At 40.3% G+C, this 19,084-nt stretch overlaps 1 protein-coding gene and 1 long non-coding RNA gene across 3 annotated transcripts in view; one reads left to right on the top strand and one right to left on the bottom strand.

The window, feature by feature from the left end:
- Positions 1-19,084, bottom strand: part of rasgef1ba (RasGEF domain family, member 1Ba) — a 142,142-nt gene that overhangs the window by 107,520 nt on the left and 15,538 nt on the right. For both annotated transcript variants that reach the window (XM_085180306.1, XM_085180304.1), the window contains exons 2-3: positions 12,819-12,866; positions 1-54 (exon numbers count right to left, since the gene is read on the bottom strand). In XM_085180306.1, the coding sequence (XP_085036432.1) occupies positions 1-54; positions 12,819-12,866 (102 nt within the window). The remainder of the gene's footprint in view (positions 55-12,818; positions 12,867-19,084) is intronic.
- The window catches only part of LOC146506184 (uncharacterized), a 351,963-nt gene that overhangs the window by 318,570 nt on the left and 14,309 nt on the right, over positions 1-19,084 (top strand). The window lies entirely within an intron of this gene.

Here is a 19,084-nt window from a genome sequence, read left to right as displayed (position 1 = left end):
CAGTCTGTTGTCCAGCACTGCTCTCTCCTTGGATAATGTCCCAAAAAAGCTTGGCTGGAAAGAAGAAAGAGAATTATGTTTGTTTTTTCACTTTCATGGGAACTTTTTGAATAAACTTTGTGTTTATGCTACTCCTGGCCTTGTAGCTCAGTTTATTAATGACATATTATTATTATTATTATTATTAAGTCTTTAATCCACAATGGGAACACTTTGTAGTGACTGGTCTTCTTCAACACTATAAGTCATATTAGCCTTCTAAATAACTTTGCAGTCTCAAACACATCTGCCCGACACAACTGAGGGAACGAGGTAAAACAAATAAATCCTCGGCACAAAGCAGCGTGAGCTCAAACCTGCTGAGCTGCAGGTATTGTAGCCGGAGCAAACTGAGGGCACGGGGGAAAATAATGACGCTAATAAAAAATCCAAATTTATTATAGTGGGACAGGTGCCTTTGCTGAGAGTAATGGTAGTCATCTGCGTTTAATGTGGATCTGAATGTGGGCGGCAAGTACGGGCTAATTAAACCCGCAGCTTTAAATACAGAAAGAGCCAACAGAGCAGAATAAAGTGCTTTCCTTTGCAAGTCAGATGATGACCCGATGCTGAACAAGGAGAGCCACAACTCACGGTGTTCCTTGGAGCAGTTATAATCTCCACACACACACACACACACACACACACACACACACACACACAAACAAAAACATGTGGATTACAAGGAACAGGCGAGCTCTCCTAGCCAAGGATGTAATTAACCGTGTTTGTCCTGGCATTCACACGCAACGAGATGAGACAATAGACAAACATTTCCTTTCTGTTTACATTGAGGAATTATGGAGAGCAAACACGAGTGATTTTACAGTCTGCTGATTGAGCTCTCTTGTAATTTGCATCCAAAAATGTGAATTTTACAAATAAAGAAAACCCTGTGCTAGAAAAAAAACACATTATCCCACATTTTATTTGTAATAGGGATTCCTGTACGCCTTAAACACACTGAACTACAATGCCACAGAGGGTAGAAACGGACACTCAAGGTTTGAAACCTTCCTTTTTTGTTCTTCAATCAAAGTGAAAAATAACTAAAAATGGCCCTGCAGTGCCCGTTGACTATCAGGGTGGGCATTCACTCAACCTTAATCTCCTCAAGTTGAACGCTAGCAGGATTTCTGGGTAAAAGCCTACAGCTGCATGCTGTTGCATAACACAGTCCTATTAGCCAACCTGTTTCCCTGTGACACAGAAACAGGAAATCAATGGGAAAGGTCACTTTGATGTTTGATTGCATGTGCTGTTGCAAGAAACCTTAAGCACTAAATGCTAGTTTCAACCATATCATGTAGAGTTAGAAAACAGGAAATGATCTAGTTGCAGGAAATGATTTGTTTGATGCTATAATAATGTATAGAGAAAATCCTCTTAAGCCATATTAGCGAAAAAGGGATTTAACTGATCAAATCCTGGAGGTTGGGAGCAGTTTGCGTTATCAGGCCAGAGGATCGAGAGACATGTTTCACTAATTCTGAAGATAGCTCCTTTTACCATATGAGGTAGTGTACAGAAGAGTTTGTTAGCATGAGTGTTTCCCAAACTCAGACAGCAGTTCAGTGAGGGTGGCGTCCTGCTTTGGCTGAGGACTAGAGCAGTATTTATCACGATATACATTTGAAAATTTGCGATAACGATATAACTGACGATATAATTGACACTAGACAAAATACTTTACAACTCCACAACTTTATTAGTGCAAAAAAAAAAAAAAAAAAAATCAATGTATTAAAGTTATATAAAAATTTAACAGTGCAAATGCAAATTCCTCACTGACAGTTTAACCAAAAGGCATTTCCAGTGGAAATTGGCCGACATATCCTCAGCATAATCATGTATAATATCCACAAAACTTAAAAAGAGCTTATACACACACAATACGGTAATATTATGTTGAAGCACAGTACGTATCACTCCGCGAGGCTCCGCCTACAATAGCCGTAATGCTCCGACAATCCATGAAGCGGTGCGGCTTCGTAGCTTAGCAAAGTCGTACTAAAACATTTAACAGATTTTCGAGCGCCGTGTACATAAAATCGTTTCGAGGTCAGTAAACACAACCAGAGTTCATACATAAGGCACACGGGATTATAAGGGGCTCTGTTGATTTTCAGAAAAATCAAAGGATTGATTTTAAGTGTGCTGTATTTTCCAAACAACACGGTAATAACGACGGCCCGCTAGCATGCGCTTCCAAAAATAGTGCTTTGTTGTGTATCTGACGGACGAAAGCTAAACCAGTTCCACACCACTGAAGTTGCAGCGTTTTAACAAACCAGTTCTGGTTCATCTGTTTCATTCAACAATCCGCTTTCGCCCTCATTCTGCGTCGCCGCCATGTGCGTATGTAAACAAAGGCACTGCGCATGCGCGTTTTACCCATATTCTATCGCGATATTTCATTTTCTTATCATTGCCCAACATTACACCGGTATTACCGTGAACAGTATGATATGGCCCAGCCCTACTGAGGACTTTTGTTATGCCAACGTAACACTGTAGCTGTTCCTCCATATCACTTATCCTTATTAGTCATAAAGACAGGCTAAGGGTGGGTTCTATGAATCATTTATGGGTTGGTGCAGAGACTAATTGAAACGAAAGAACAGATTGTGGAAACAGTCATTAGCCCAGTGTGCTTTTTAGGAATTATGTAGGGGGAAGCAGTGAACGTGTGACGGCGGGGTGCGCCGGTGTGATGATGAGGTGGACCCAGGAGCAGACACGGTGGGAGACCAAGATTCAAAACAAGGCGAGCCTTTATGTGGCTGATACATGAATAAATCAAACAACAATAACCAAGACTAGACTATGAACTAAACTTAATTATTTTAACTATGACTGTGACTATGATTAACATGGGGGTTACATAGGCAGACGACCTGACAGCGAGCAGTAAGAGACAAAATGCACACATGAGGTGATCACATGGGGATCAGCTGACACAAACAAATCCTAATGACACCACAGGGGAAGTGTAAGACTTTCAAAATAAACAGGAAACATGACGGGACGCAGACGTGACCCGAACTTGACGACATGAACCACGCAGACATAAAACATGATGGATAAGACACACTCAACAACAAGGGGAACTTTAACACAGGAGAAGATGACACAAAGGAGTCTAAATGAACAAAGAACTATAACTAGGCAACCTGGGAGCTAAAGACAACAAAATGAACCAAAACATGAAATACGAATATCTAAATAAAATGAAACACTGGGTCAAACGATCCAGGACCGTGACACAACGCTCTTAAAAAGAATCAATAAAAAAAAATAGTCACAGATTTCTTTTAAACAGCCTGAATGTTGAGAAACCCGATTAAAGTCAAGTCTATTAAAGCTCGTTTCTGTGGAAACAACAATTTATGGCTTTACAAAATCAGATTAAAACTGCATAAACATTAAGACGAAGTTCAGCTGTGGATAAAAATGCAAAGCAAAAGGGGGTAAAAAAAACTGTTTCAACATCAATCAGCATTGTTTAACTGTTTAAATGCAGACTCATAATACTAGTAGATTACTTTGTCACAGGGTGAGGGTGGATATCTCCTCATCTTGTGAGTTGTAGTTGTGATTTGATCACATGTCACTGTTTCACTCTCACTCAGATGGTCGTAATAAAAGTTTTAGCAGGACGCCCTGAATTCCTGCTAACTTAGCTCATCTTTACTTGGACGCTTCAGAGCTAAAAGCTTTGACCACATCTGGTGTTGCCGATGGGTGTGGTCAGAGCATCTGTAATGATGTGCAGAAGAGCGCTGGAGTGTTATGTTAATCTACAGGATTACAACAAAGGCAAGTTTTCAGAACAAGTATTAATAAAAGGCCAGTTTAACCTGTTAGTTAGCGGAGGAAGCAATGCTAATATGCAAGCAATCGTTTCCTTATTAACCTGTACAAACAAATCTAAAACGCCTACAAATTGGATACAACATCAGACTATTGAATTCTGAATTGACTGCACAGTAAAATGAGAGATTGTGGTCACGTGTGGAGGGGGTCATCTAGAAGGACATCAACTGTAAGTGTAATTTAAGCAAAACAGAAGCCTGTGTGAAAATCTGAGTATCATTCAGGATTGTTTTAATGCTTCTGCTGAGGAATGATGGAAGATAGCAAGCAAAATTGGAGAAACAAAGCACAAAACGAAGAAAGAAACAACAAAGACCAACAAAAATCAAACCCTCACTCGTTAGATAATTGCTTATGAGACTCAAACCTCAAAGTGGTGCTTCTATCTTTGACCTTTGACTTCTTCTACAAAGCAGGTGAAGATGAGACCAAAGGAAAAAGGAAAGCTGAGCTTTTATCTTGATTACAGGGTTGCCTGAACTAGAAGTGACCTGCTAAATGTGGACTTGTATGTTTATGGTCAAACAGAGACCTGGAGCTTTTGACCCAGCTGACCTCTACTGCCCATCCTAAATGATTAGTCCCACAAAGTACACTTGCATTCTCCTGCTGCTCTCCTGTCAAATGTCGTTAAACTAACTCATGAAAGATAGAAATTTTAAAAATAATACATCTGTCAGACTTTTCTAACTTAAAAAAAATCATGTGTACACGTGAAGCTAATTATAGACAAGAGACCTCCACAGAAACTGCGGTTCTTCTAATACCAACTTCCCATTTAACTCAGACGCTAAAATTCCCAACTTCATTTATGAAATATAGATGTTTACAACCTGCTACAAAGTGTTAGTTGACCATTCTCCAATCTAAGAATAGTCTGACTAAAGACAAAGACACTTGCTAATGTTGCAGTATACAGTGTGGCAAAAAAGTATTTAGTCAGCCACCGATTGTGCAAGTTCCCCCACTTAAAATGATGACAGAGGTCAGTAATTTGCACCAGAGGTACACTTCAACTGTGAGAGACAGAATGTGGAAAAAAAATCCATGAATTCACATGGTAGGATTTGTAAAGAATTTATTCGTAAATCAGGGTGGAAAATAAGTATTTGGTCACCTCAAACAAGGAAAATCCCTGGCTCTCACAGACCTGTAACGTCTTCTGTAAGAAGCTTTTCTGTCCCCCACTCGTTACCTGTATGAATGGCACCTGTTTGACCTCATCATCTGTATAAAAGACACCTGTCCACAGCCTCAACCAGTCAGACTCCAAACTCCGCCATGGCCAAGACCAAAGAGCTTTCGAAGGACACCAGGAAAAGAATTGTAGACCTGCACCAGACTGGGAAGAGTGAATCTACAATAGGCAAGCAGCTTGGTGTGAAAAAATCAACTGTGGGAGCAATCATCAGAAAATGGAAGACATACAAGACCACTGATAATCTCCCTCGATCTGGGGCTCCACGCAAGATCTCATCCCGTGGGGTCAAAATGATCATGAGAACGGTGAGCAAAGATCCCAGAACCACACGGGGGGACCTGGTGAATGACCTGCAGAGAGCTGGGACCAAAGTAACAAAGGTCACCATCAGTAACACACTACAACGGCAGGGAATCAAATCCCGCAGTGCCAGACGTGTTCCGCTGCTGAAGCCAGTGCATGTCCAGGCCCGTCTGAAGTTTGCCAGAGAGCACATGGATGATACAGCAGAGGATTGGGAGAATGTCATGTGGTCAGATGAAACCAAAGTAGAACTTTTTGGTATAAACTCAACTCGTCGTGTTTGGAGGAAGAAGAATACTGAGTTGCATCCCAAGAACACCATACCTACTGTGAAGCATGGGGGTGGAAACATCATGCTATGGGGCTGTTTTTCTGCCAAGGGGACAGGACGACTGATCCGTGTTAAGGACAGAATGAATGGGGCCAAGTATCGTGAGATTTTGAGCCAAAACCTCCTTCCATCAGTGAGAACTTTGAAGATGAAACGAGGCTGGGTCTTCCAACATGACAATGATCCAAAACACACCGCCCGGGCAACAAAGGAGTGGCTCCGTAAGAAGCATTTGAAAGTCTTGGAGTGGCCTAGCCAGTCTCCAGACCTCAACCCCATAGAAAATCTGTGGCGGGAGTTGAAAGTCCGTGTTGCTCGGCGACAGCCCCAAAACATCACTGCTCTTGAGAAGATCTGCATGGAGGAATGGGCCAAAATACCAGCTACTGTGTGTGCAAACCTGGTAAAGACCTATAGTAAACGTTTGGCCTCTGTTATTGCCAACAAAGGTTATGTTACAAAGTATTGAGTTGTATTTTTGTTATTGACCAAATACTTATTTTCCACCTTGATTTACGAATAAATTCTTTACAAATCCTACCATGTGAATTCATGGATTTTTTTTTCACATTCTGTCTCTCACAGTTGAAGTGTACCTCTGGTGCAAATTACTGACCTCTGTCATCATTTTAAGTGGGGGAACTTGCACAATCGGTGGCTGACTAAATACTTTTTTGCCCCACTGTACCAATGGGTCAATGTCTTTTACCATCTTGGTAAACTATTTTTATGATCTTGCTTATTTTACTGATTTCTTTTTTCTTTTCTTTTTTGCATTGTTTTCTATGCCAATGTTGTTTTTTGGTTTTATGTTACACAAATCAAATCCAATACTTTTTACATTTGATTTATTATCATATTCGACTGGTTGTTGTAGAAAATAGATCAGATACAGTGACAACAGGTCTGGTGATATTAGTCAAAGTTAACAGCTGTTCCAAAAAGTAAATGTCCATAAAAGGAAGCTGCTGTGTTCTGACAGGTGTTGTATAAGCTTGGAAGCCAAGCAGATGTAGTTCAGTGTTTGGACAGGAGGACATTTCACTGCAAAGAAACCTCACCTTATGTAACACCAACAATCACAAAAAGGATCAGGCAGCTTCTGCCAGCACAGATTAGCTCAAGTGAACACGCTAAAAAAAAAAAAAAAAAAAAAAAAAGCTCTGTATCTTGCACTACAATAAAGCAGCTGCTCATCTCAGCTGATCTTTTTTATGTCGTCACATTTTCAGTTCTCGGTTGCTTGATACGTTAACTAATTTCTGCCATGTGAGTGATTTGTTACAAAAGTTGGTCAAAGTTTATGTAACTTCTGGACAGCTGCCCCTGCCCTAGTTTAAAAAGACTTCTTAGGGCTTGTGACTCAGTCTGTCACTCACCATGAATCAGGTCATGAGCGAATCAGGCCACAGACGCTGAGCGATTGCATAAATATAGCCTGTTGTGTTATTTTGATACAGGTCTGTGATCGACTGCTGAATGTTTCAACTGCCATGTAGGCTTTAATAAAAAATATTAAATCCTATATACACACACACACAAGTGCACTAGAGCAAATTCAAATCTAAATAAAAGGCATTTCATTAACATTCATCACAAAATCTCTACAGATGAATAAAACATAATCCACTTAAAGTCACACAACAGATGACGTTCAGGTGATAACACTGCACTTCAATCAGATTTGTTTTTGCTGAACTAAATGAAAAAAATAAAAAAATCATTAACACTGAACTAAAAAGAAAAACCAATGTTGGAAAGTCCAGAAAAGGATTCAACAACTCAAAGGCAGAAAACATTACATCAGTACTCAAGTAAAACTCACCACTGAATCTTTTGTTGTTTAAATCATCTTAATAAATTAAACTGTCCCTGGTACCAATTGAATTGATTTACGTTATGTTGTTCAGCCTTTAACAACTTAAATCAGACCGAGGATCAGTTCTTTCAGCTGAAACCTAATTGCAACAAAAAATATTTAGTCTATGATATAAAATGAAACCAAAGATGAATAAACAATGTTTAAAGTTGAGAGTAATCGTGTAAGCTTTATTGCAGTGATGGCATGCACGCTGTGGGCATGAGAGGAAACTAAAGTAAAATAAGACCTCTATAGGAAGTAGATTTTTTCAGCTACAAAGAAAAGCGGGTCAGTTACTCCCCAATTCAGACTTCCAGGAAACAAAAACACTGAAAAAGTAAACCTAACATAAAAGTAGCCAAATAATGGTTTAATAATTTAAATAACCTGCAATGTGAAAGACAATGCATCTCGGAGTAGAACACATTCTACTCAGTATAGACAGTACTTTGCTAATTAGCAAAATGAGGTTAGCCAGCTTGCTGCTGCATATATCTAAGATAATTTTTCAATCATCAGCCAAAAAGGAAAGTCAACTTACATGAAGGGACCTTTGTTTGGTTTGGGGGAGATTAAAACCATATCCAATTTATGTTTTTGCCTACCAACTCTATGCTAGCTTCCCTTCCAATCTGCAGTAGCTGGAAGCTAAAGATGGGATAAGGCCAGAGTATGACCTTTTTAAAGCCCCGAGCAGCTCTAGAATGAGTTTCTTTATGCTGATGACACCAAAGTACTCTTGGGTGTGTTTTCCAAAGATGAACGTATAGTGAAGGAACAGCAAGGCTCATGACATAAAGCAACATAGCGAAAGCAGCATTAAATGGTCCAAATGGAACTGGGTCCCTCGCGTTTATTGATACCGTTAGAAATGGCAGGATGAATTCTTTAGCTTAAAGAGCTATAGGCCTATTTCGAGCACTCAGTCAAATGGTTAAAAAAGGCACTTCACAGCGCAGAGACTATAAAATGCATGCAAAGAGATTGCTAATCTTTTTTTTTTTTTAAACTGTAAAGTCATTAAATAACAGATTTAAATGACCAGGGAATTGTGTTGGCCCCCCTATTGCTGCAAAGCAGCCCTGACCCATCGAGGCACGGACTCCACTAGACCCCTGTAGGTGTGCTGTGGTATCTGCACCAACATGTTAGCAACAGATACTTCAAGTTCTGTAAGCTGCAAAGCGGGGCCTCCATGGATCAGGCTTGTTTGTCCAGCACATCCCACAGATACTTAATTAGATTGAAATCTGAGGAATTTGGAGACCAAGTCAACAACTCAAAGTCATTGTGCTTCTCAAACTCTTCCTTAATCATGTTTTGCTTTGCAGCAGAATGCATTATCCTTCTGAAAGATGCCACAGCCATCACAGAGTACCATGAAAAAGTGGACATGATCTACAGCAATACTGCGGTAGGTGGTCATGTCAAAGTAACATACAAGGTTTCCCAGCACAACATTGCATCACATTGCTTCTGCCAGCTTGCCTTCTTCCCTTAGTGCAAAAATACACCACTATACAGATGCTTAAAATATTTTCCACAACACTACTCAAACGTGATGATTTTTGCAAAAAGTATAAAGTTTGCACTCTTGTGCTTCAAACACTGCAAATGTAGCTGATACTCTTTACACGTGATTCTGACTGATAAACACTGCAGGCTGTACTGGGACTTGTCTTGTGATGTGAACCCAGTAAACTGGTGTGAAATGGTCATTTCCCATGAAATACTTTCTCTCTCCCTGCTGCCTTAAATTCTGTGGGTTCATAAAAGTTTGTCCTTTTTCCATTTGTTTGTGTTTACTACTAAGCATGTGAAGTCACTGGTCTGCAGAGTGTAACAGTAGCAGTTCTGTACCCACTGCCCCAAATCTTTAACCCGATCTGTACTGAAAACTGGTTAAGTCCTAAACGTTGTGTAAGAGCTGAAATGTCACACCTCCTCTCCATTTCCCCTCCAAAGTGTACCAAAGTGTCACAGCAGGTCTGAGCTTGTTAATATCTGCAAGTCATGTTGAAGTTCATAAACTCCTAAATGAAACGATTTCCTGTGGGCTGCTAACAACACCTTTAATTACTCTTTAGGATCCAAGTAATGTGAATTTGATTATCAAACTGTGAGTATAACACTGAGCAGATGAATGTGACAGAGCAGACTCATCCACGGATGCTTCACAATGCACCAACTACACGTGTTCCCTTCAGGTGGATTTCAAAGAACTACAACTTGAATAACTACTTGACTGTGGCGGCTTCTGATGCCTGCGTCCAAGTCCATAAAATCACTGCTTAAACCTTAAACCCAAGGCCTGCAGTAAAACATTCCTTACATATATATTCATATGCCAATTCACTTTAATTTCACGCATACAGTATAACATCAAAACTTTGCCTTCTTTGATCTGCACTTCCTTTTTTATTTGACAGGTGGTATGAAAGCCTAGCTTAAAACGATTAGAAATATATTCGTGTTCAAGTACAAGAAACTTTCCACAATTTCACAACATGTTCCTTCACATTTCTGTGAAACACTGCGCTGAAAAAAAATGCAACATTTTCTTTAGGTCAGCGGTGCCTTTTTGCACCACGGACCGGTTTAACGTCAGACATATTTTCACAGACCGGCCTTTATTAGTCCTTTATTTATCCAGGTAAAAATCTCATTGAGATTAAAAATCTCATTTCCAAGAGAGACCTGGCATCATGGCAGCAAAAGTCACATACCACATAAGTATATAACATTTAAAACAAATACAATATCCCATACCAACATGTGTAAAATATACAATAACAGATCAAATTAAGAGTACATTAAAAACAACCACACTGAGTAAAAGAGTTGTTCTCTCGTTCCTTTAACCAATTCTGATCATTTCAGTTCCTTCTGCAGATTATTCCAGGAAGCAGGGGCAGCGTATTTAAAAGCCTTTTTCCCCAATTCTGTTCTGATTTTTGGGACAATCAATTGTATGATATTGTGAGAACGAAGGCTGTATTGGTTGTGGTTTTTACACATAAACACATAAATAAGATGGAACCAGCCCAAGCAGAGATTTATAGATAATAGAATAGAATAGAATAATCCTTAAATTGTCCCACAAGGGGAAATTTGGTTGTAACAGCAGCCAAAAAGACAAATATACAAACAAACAGTACACAGGACACGGAACAGAAACATACACAATTTTTCTTACATATTTACATTAAGGACAATAAAGATCAACCAATGGGAGAGTCTGCGAAAGGTGTCATGGAAAAATACAACCAAATAAAATGATACGACCAAGACAAAAAGGGTGGGATTTTGTAAATATAATAATTAATGTGAATTCACTGTGTAACTTAATTAGCAGTGTCCTCCTGAAATGCACCAACAACACTGAGAGTAACGTCCTCCTCTCTGTCCCTTATTGCTCTCTGGTCGCTATGGTAACGCGTAAATATTTCTTTCAAAATAAGACAGGGAAACCAGGGAAACAGAGTTAACTATAAAAACCCTGAAAACCATAACTTTCACACCCGAGCCTCAACTCTCGCAGCCCGGTACCAAACGACTCACTGACCGGTACCGGTTAGGGACCTCTGCTTTAGGTGGACTTTAAGCGTTTTATCTAGTTTACACTCTCTGTCAATTTAGAAAAACCAACAAGCCTACCATGCATGTGCTTGAATATTTCACAGTACTCTGGTGGAAACTCATACTGGAACATGACAAATGTGCAAACTCTGCACACATGTATATGTAGTGGTGCATTATCCCCTTTTTTATTTGCTAAGCTTGAGCTTTTTGGCATACAGACATGACAGTGCAGTAGTCTTCTATTTTTACTTATTTTGGAGGGGAAAAAAAGAGGTAATTTTTACTAAAAATCTGAGAAAACTTAAAAACCCAAACCAATGTGCATTATGAACAGCAACTTTCTTAACAGGGATTTAATTATTCCATGTGGATGTTCTGCTCATGCAAGTGTGACTTCTGTCTGCAGGAAGAAAAGTGTTATTAAAGTATGATTAACCACTTTTTCTGCAAGTGGCGTGACAATCTTAAGCAGTGGATGTAGGTTGTCACTGGGCTGTCATCTGTCACAATCATTCTTGGACGTAAAAAAGCCACCATAACAGAATAATCTGTCACAGCCACTCCAGAGACTTTTCAGTTTCCGGCCGAATAAAAAGAAATCAGAGTGCTGACTTCATACTTCTCAAATGATCGATGCACAGTGTCTTTCTTCTGCTTTGATCCTGGATGAAGTAACTGCAAGTGAAACCCACGACGCCCTGAATGCCCAGTCACCTCACGGGGGGCACACGGTGAAACACAAACCACCAGATTACAGACTCATTCAGGTTTGTTTCGTACTCACTAGACTGACAAAGGGAATTAGGAGAGAGTGCGAGATGAAAGATGTGTTTGGCGGCATTCTCAGACAGCTTGTGATTAACTGGGAAGCACACGAAGAAGAATGAAGGAGAGAATTAGGCCATTAATGTGCTCAAGTGGCTAGATTGTTATTTACATGCTGTACGAATCACATGACTAATTTGTTTGGTTAAACGGTCTGTGCTGATTTGTACAGATGTAACAGAAATGAAAAAGACTCTCATTTGTGCTAATTAAAGGTTTCTGGATTTAACGTTGATAGAAGAGATAAAGAGAGGATGATATGGAGAATAATAAGATGGAAAAAGGAGGGGTGGGCAGCAGTCAAACAGAGAAGAAAGATCAAAGCAGAGGCCGTCGGTGTTCACTCCCGCAAAGACAGACTATGCATGTGTGTGAGTGTGTGTTACACCATCTTCAAAGATATCTGGCAGTTAACAGAGTCTCCGTTAACCCCAGAAGTCATCAAAGAACTTTTAAATAGTCAAGAGCAAACTTTGGGTTTCATCTGGAGCACTTCCCCACAGAGCTGCAGCCCAAATAAATTACACTTTGTGATGTTAACATTTTCATAATGCTTTTGATAGAACAGATATGATTGTAGTAAAATACAACACTGCTCCATGTGATCATGTGATGTTTACAGCAAAGTTATCAGCACGTGTTGTTTTGTGTTGGCTGAGCCAACTCGGTGGCGTGTTTTGTACAGTCAGCTCTGTGTGTCTGTGTGTGTGTGTGTGCACTCCCTATTCCCACAGCATGAAGAACATGGAGAAACAAACCACAAACAATAAGTGATTCAAGCGTTTCATGTGTTTACCTACCCGCTGTTTGGAGGAAGGCCTCATTCCACGATGGGGCTGGCTTCGACACTGCAGGGAGGGGACGAGACAAAAATATGATGATGAATCTCAAGAAAGGATCAAACAAAATATTGTTTTATATCATGTTCTTCTATTTAGTTTGCTATATGTAGACTTTAACTAAGCAAAAATGGTTTACCAATAAAATTAAAAAGTAAATTGGGTTTCAGCATATAGTATTTGCCTTTTTTGATTTAAAATACCTGAAAGCCTCTTCAATATTTTACACAGAAGCAAAGGATCCACATTCATGACATCAGGCATGTCCAAAGTCTGGCCCAGGGGCCAATCATGGCCCTAGGTTATATTTTTATGGCCCTTTGCACTTATATTAATAAATAAAGTATTATTTATGGCCCACTACCACAAACAGAATTAATACATGTCATTTCTCTGTTCACCTCATGTTTCAGCACCATGAGATGAACCCATTGAGTTTTATGCACAAATCACAGCCATGAATGCTGATGAATGATCTCCTTTCAGTTTCAAAAATACGTGAAGGTGATTCCCAAAGTCTGACTTGCACTGGCCCAAACACAAACCAGTGTTCATGCTTCTGTGATTGCTGCAGATGCACTAAGCTACTATTAACCAAACAGCAAGCTGGGCAGCAGTAATAACTTGGAATGACGCAATGTGGAAATTGAAGTTTTTCATTGCTATGACTTTAATGTACATCAGCCCAACTGAGCTAAGAAGGCCCGTCCATAATGCCAACATTGAAGTTGTAGGAGTAAATTTCTGAAACCACATAAAAAGAACTGGTTTGCTATGAGACTGAAGCCCTGCCCTCACATGGCCCTGCATCCAGAGTTAAACACAACACAGGTTCCATAAATATTGAGCATCATTTAACACACTAAACACCAATAATAGAAACAGTGAGATAATAAGGGATGTAAAAAAAAAAGCAAAAACATCCTGCATATATACAAGAATTTAAGCTTTTATCCAATAATTGCTGACTTTGTATTTAAAGCAAGTAGTCTGGATGGTTTACACCTTGAAAGGTGTAAAAGAAGTTTGCATAATCAGCCAACTTCACATTTGGCATCAATGTTTCAATTTCAGATTTTTGTTGCATCACAATTCTTACTTATCAGTGATGTGCATTCATTTAATAAAAACAAACTTCTCCCACTGATATTCGACACACTTTGAAACACTGTTTCTGCATGTATGGTATTCATACTGTTGCACTTCAGGGGCTAGCATCAGCTTTCACTGTGACCACTAGCAGAGTGCCAGTGATATTACAGTTAGTTACAGACTCGTGATCCCGACAGGAAAGCTTAAAAAGCAAACAAAGCTTTAAAAAAAGACCCGAGAAGGCAACTGGGTTCATTCCCTCCTGGCTGTCAGCTAAATGCTGCAAGTGCAAAATGTAAATGAGTGCATTTAAACTGCAGGCATTAAGACAAATGTAGCCATTAGTGGTATTTAAAAGTGAACATAGAGTTTCTCACAGAGGGGACGACAGAACAAGGAATCCTAATGAGTGTTTAAAAGGCTCGACATGAAGCTCCCAAAGGAGTTATTTACAAAGGAAAAAACTCAGGAGCACGATAATGAATTCCCACATGCAGAGAAACACACACACACACGCCCCTCAAACACACACAAGCGCACACATACACGCACTGTGAACACTGACAGACATTATTTGATCTAGAGATTGAGATTTTTTTATGTGAAACACACACAGTCACACTTCCATAAACACCACATGCACACAGGAAGGATTTTCTCTGCTGCAGCAAAGATATTGTTTGATATAGAGTCTCAATTTTCCTTAAATACACAAAACCAACCTCTCACAATCAAACCTCAGATGATTTGATGTAAGAACTTATTGTTTCATACCCAGAGCCACAAAAAGCCCACGCTCAGGCACACACGCACCTTCTAACCAACAAAGACATCGTTTGATCCAGAAAGACGGAAACCAGGAAGCAGCGGTAAACCTTCCAGAGAAGGAGCTGGCTTTTGTTTTATGAGCTACACCGTCTGGAGATTGTTGGGACATTTGAGAGAGAAGGTGTGAGGGCGTGGTTAGAGAGGCGATTGGTGAGTGAGAAGGGTGAAGGTGGCTAAACGATACCCCTGCAGATATCCCCCTGAGACCCTACTTCCTAAATGTAACCAAGTAGTTAAACTGAACCAATGAGGAAATACAAGAAAATACATGTGAAAATGTGAAAAATCAACTGTATTCTGATTATTCTGCTTCTTGAGGCAGACTTAGTCTAATGAACAGAAACAAACTGAGCTCTACATTTAGTCATTATCCAAATATGAGACAGTCAGACAAAGAAAATCCGATTATTCCGAGGCTGAAACAAATGAAACAGGGTATATTCTTGGTTTCCGATACCTGACACTTTTTCCTTTTTGTTTTACTCCTGCAGATGATTGCCGTGACCTTTAGAGAAATATTACGCTGCATAGAAGAGAGAGACGCGGCACCTATGATTGAATGTCTTTTTGATGAAAGCAGAGGGACGAGGTGAAGAGGCGGGACGGAGAGGAAAATGAAAACAGAAGGACAAGACGGGGAAAATCGCCTTGCGTTCTCTCCGTCTGATCACAAGCACAGTGCGACGTTCTGGTTCTGACATTTTAGCTTGAGACGTCTCATCTATCTTCTGAGGTTTTTGCTGGATTGCCAACTGTCAACTATCAGCTGGAGTGAAATCAGGTGGCGAGTGTGGGGGGTTGCAGTTTTGTGGGCTTTATGGGTAGTCCGTCTATCACGTGTGTCTTGTAGACTTGGAGAAGACTCACGACCAGTGTTGGGAAGGTTACTTTTAAAATGTATTCCACTACAGATTACAGAATACATGCCCCAAAATGTATTCTGTAACGTATTCCGTTACGTTACTCAATGAGAGTAACGTATTCTGAATACTTTGGATTACTTAATATATTATCATGCTGTTTACAACTACATGAATGTACTATTGCTGTGATTTATTACTGTTACTGAAGGTCCGCGGCTCCGAACCGTAGTAAAGGGACCTCTGGCTAATACGGTGGGTTCTGTGTCGGGCTCGTAGCCGAAAACTAGCTTTACTTTGTTGTCTGGGTCAACTTTGCTAGCAAGAGAAAGAGAGAGGCGTTGAAAGGCTGCTCCAACGGAACTTATTGTTTTTGGAGGAAAACACGAACACGGTGTACAGTCGAGTCTTAATAGCTTACTTACAACTGGGCTCGTCAGGCTCTCTTCTTGGCTGCAGTGGTTATTATTATATTTACATGCTTCCAGCTCCCGTTTTTGCTCGATGACAGCTGGTACTTTTCCTTTTTCTCCCTCCCTCGCTCACAGACACATAACGGGTATGGCAGTCCATTCTCCCTGCAGCACGGACTACACTGCCCATGATGCTACATTCTTTAGAGCTATACCTGTAGCATTCTGCCTATTAGCTTAGCATAACAACAACAAAAAGGCCTCTCTCACCCAGGAAACACGCAGAGAGAGAGCGTCACCCTGTAACCATGGCAACCGTAACGCTGCCGCCTGGAACAACAGAACGTAGCTGTCAAACAAAACCCAAACAGTCCTGACCCGCCACAATATGAAACAGGGAAGTACCGCCGTGTAATCCATTTATTTCAACAAAGTAACTGTATTCTAAATACCACCTTTTTAAACGGTAACTGTAACGGAATACAGTTACTCATATTTTGTATTTTAAATACGTAACGGCGGTACATGTATTCCGTTACTCCCCAACACTGCTCACGACCAGCTTCCAGCTGCGGGGTGTATTATGGGAGCATGGGGCTCCAGGCCTGCTGCTAGACCATCACCTTGTATAACCACAGTGAGAGCTGTGTCCACGTGCTTGGCATGAAGGCATAGTCAGGGTGAGGAGGGCATCTGTCAGCTGAAACCAACAACACTACTGCTTGAGAAAGAAAGACAAAAAAACAAAACAAAACAAAAAAAAACGCTTCACTGTCAAATTAGCTAAGTCTGATGTCAAGGTAACAGCGGTCTGCGCTCTAGAGCTGCAATGCTTTGGTCACATTACACCATATTTTGCATATTAATCTATACGCCCCTTGGCTTCCTTGTTTTGTGACCTCAGTAAACACTGATGGCTTTATGGGCTCAAATCGATCATTTCACGTCAAACCAAACACAGTAATCATCTTGTAAATTATGCTGTTTTTTCTTATGTTCTCCAGCCCACATAAAACACCTAGGCTCTCTATTATGATTGCGTTCCAGCCTATCAACTCGCTGCGTTAACCTACAGCTTCCCCTGCACGTTTACATGAAAGAGGTGGCAGCATCCAACCAATCACAGTTATTGCTAAATGCAGTGGTAAGAACGTGGCTGATTTTTTGAAGGAAGATGAAACTATGGGAAAAATATGAGGAGGTTAAACACATAATGCAGACTGAAAGCAACCCAGCAGCAGCAGATGACACAGCCGTATGAGTGCATGTGAGAGGAACAGCACTGTAAAGTTTAAGTGCTCTGATCAGTAAGACTGAAAAAGAACCACTGTACTAATGAAGTACAGCCTATCTGAGAGACGGGAAGAAGGAAAGTGTAAGTGAACAGATTCATGGATATCACAACTCCATCATTAAGACACTAATGGGTTATAAACAAGTATTTAATTAAATTAATGTTTAAAGACCATTTTAGGTTTTATGTTCCCAGCTGCAGACTCGGTGGTGTTGAACAGTCTGAGAGTATAGAATAAATTCAAAAACAGAATTCAACAGTATGCTTAATTTAAGTTTGATGTAAAGTCCAGCTGTGCACAGATGTCTGAGGAATCTTCCAGGAATAGTGACACTATTTTCTGGAGAGCTGATTGGTCACTGGAAGGTGATTTCATACCTGTTGATCTCTAATCTGAAATTCTGCTTCATAGTACAGGCCTCTTTGCTACATTCTGCTTCTTTCGTGAGTTTCTTGCACCAATTTTCAAGGCAATTTCTTGCCGCTTGTGTAACACTATCTTACATTCACACCTCGGAGTTATCCAGAGCCAAAAACGCTTAACTGCTGACTAGAAAGACAGTTTATCGAAGCTTGTACTATCGGGCTTGTGCTCGTTAGAGCAAATAAACCTCAAACACTCACACACTCTTGCATGTTCGTGGTTTTAGTGTCATATCTGTTTGCAGATTTTGACTAGTCACAAAAAAAATATTTTTTCCCCACAACACTCCTCTCAGCCTTGAATCTCACTTTGCACAGCATTTAAATTTTCTCACCACGTGCACGGAGACTTGAGGTTATATTAACATGCACATATTGACGAGAGACCCACCCTCTGCTATTGTGCCCATCTAGAGATGTATAAGTGCATATGTATGCAGTAGCTGTTTTGGTAAACGGTTCTGCATGTGAGACTGCCGATGAGGCCTTGTATGAGACGCTGTTGTGTGCATATGAATGGCAGGGGGTATCCTCTTCCTGAATGCAGAGTGCATCCAGAGTATCTCATTGCTATTCATGTGAATGATTCTCCTGGAATCAAACAGCAGCCAAAAGCATATTTGCACAGAGTTAAGATGCATGCTACACTGGCAGAGGAATCTACCAAAGAGTTTCCTCCGAAATGAATTTTGTTTCACCTCATCGAGTTGCCTCGTGTTTACAATGCAGCTGTTAAAGAAAGAAAAGTGTAGCGCTCGTCGCAGTTTTTAGGGAATAATTTCTGCATATGGGATTTCATTTGTCGTCCACCAACTTTTCTCTTTGAAAGTTCAGCTACTGAACTGATTAAGAACATCAAAGCTAACTCAAACCTTCACCGAGCCCATCAAGTTTCTGCTACTGCAGTTTGATTCATGCGACGTGCTGCAAATGTACAACTGAACTCAGCTTTTACAGCAATTTCGGTGGTGCTGGAACCCATCTTGGCTCATGCAGGGTGGGAGACAGGGTAATCTCTGGACAGCTTGCCAGTCCACATCAAGGTTCAGCCCAGTATGGTTTCAATTAATTCTCAGCAGAACATGAAACTGAAATGAATCTGATTACATGAATATCAATCTGAAAATGTGCCTTTGAGAAGCTTCGCTGACATGTAGCGTGTGTTTAGCTGTGTATAAAAGGAAATGTTGCACCAAACCACTGACAGAATATTCATGCAGGTATTCTGTTGTAAAATCGCTGATTGCCACTAGTCTTTGTTGTCAGAGAAACAGGGATGCAGTGTTGGGAAGGTTACTTTTAAAATGTATTCCACTA

This window comes from Neolamprologus multifasciatus, chromosome 12, assembly GCF_963576455.1.
Source record: "Neolamprologus multifasciatus chromosome 12, fNeoMul1.2, whole genome shotgun sequence".
Classification (NCBI taxonomy): Eukaryota; Metazoa; Chordata; class Actinopteri; order Cichliformes; family Cichlidae; genus Neolamprologus; species Neolamprologus multifasciatus.
This window is presented reverse-complemented; position numbering and strand designations above follow the sequence as displayed.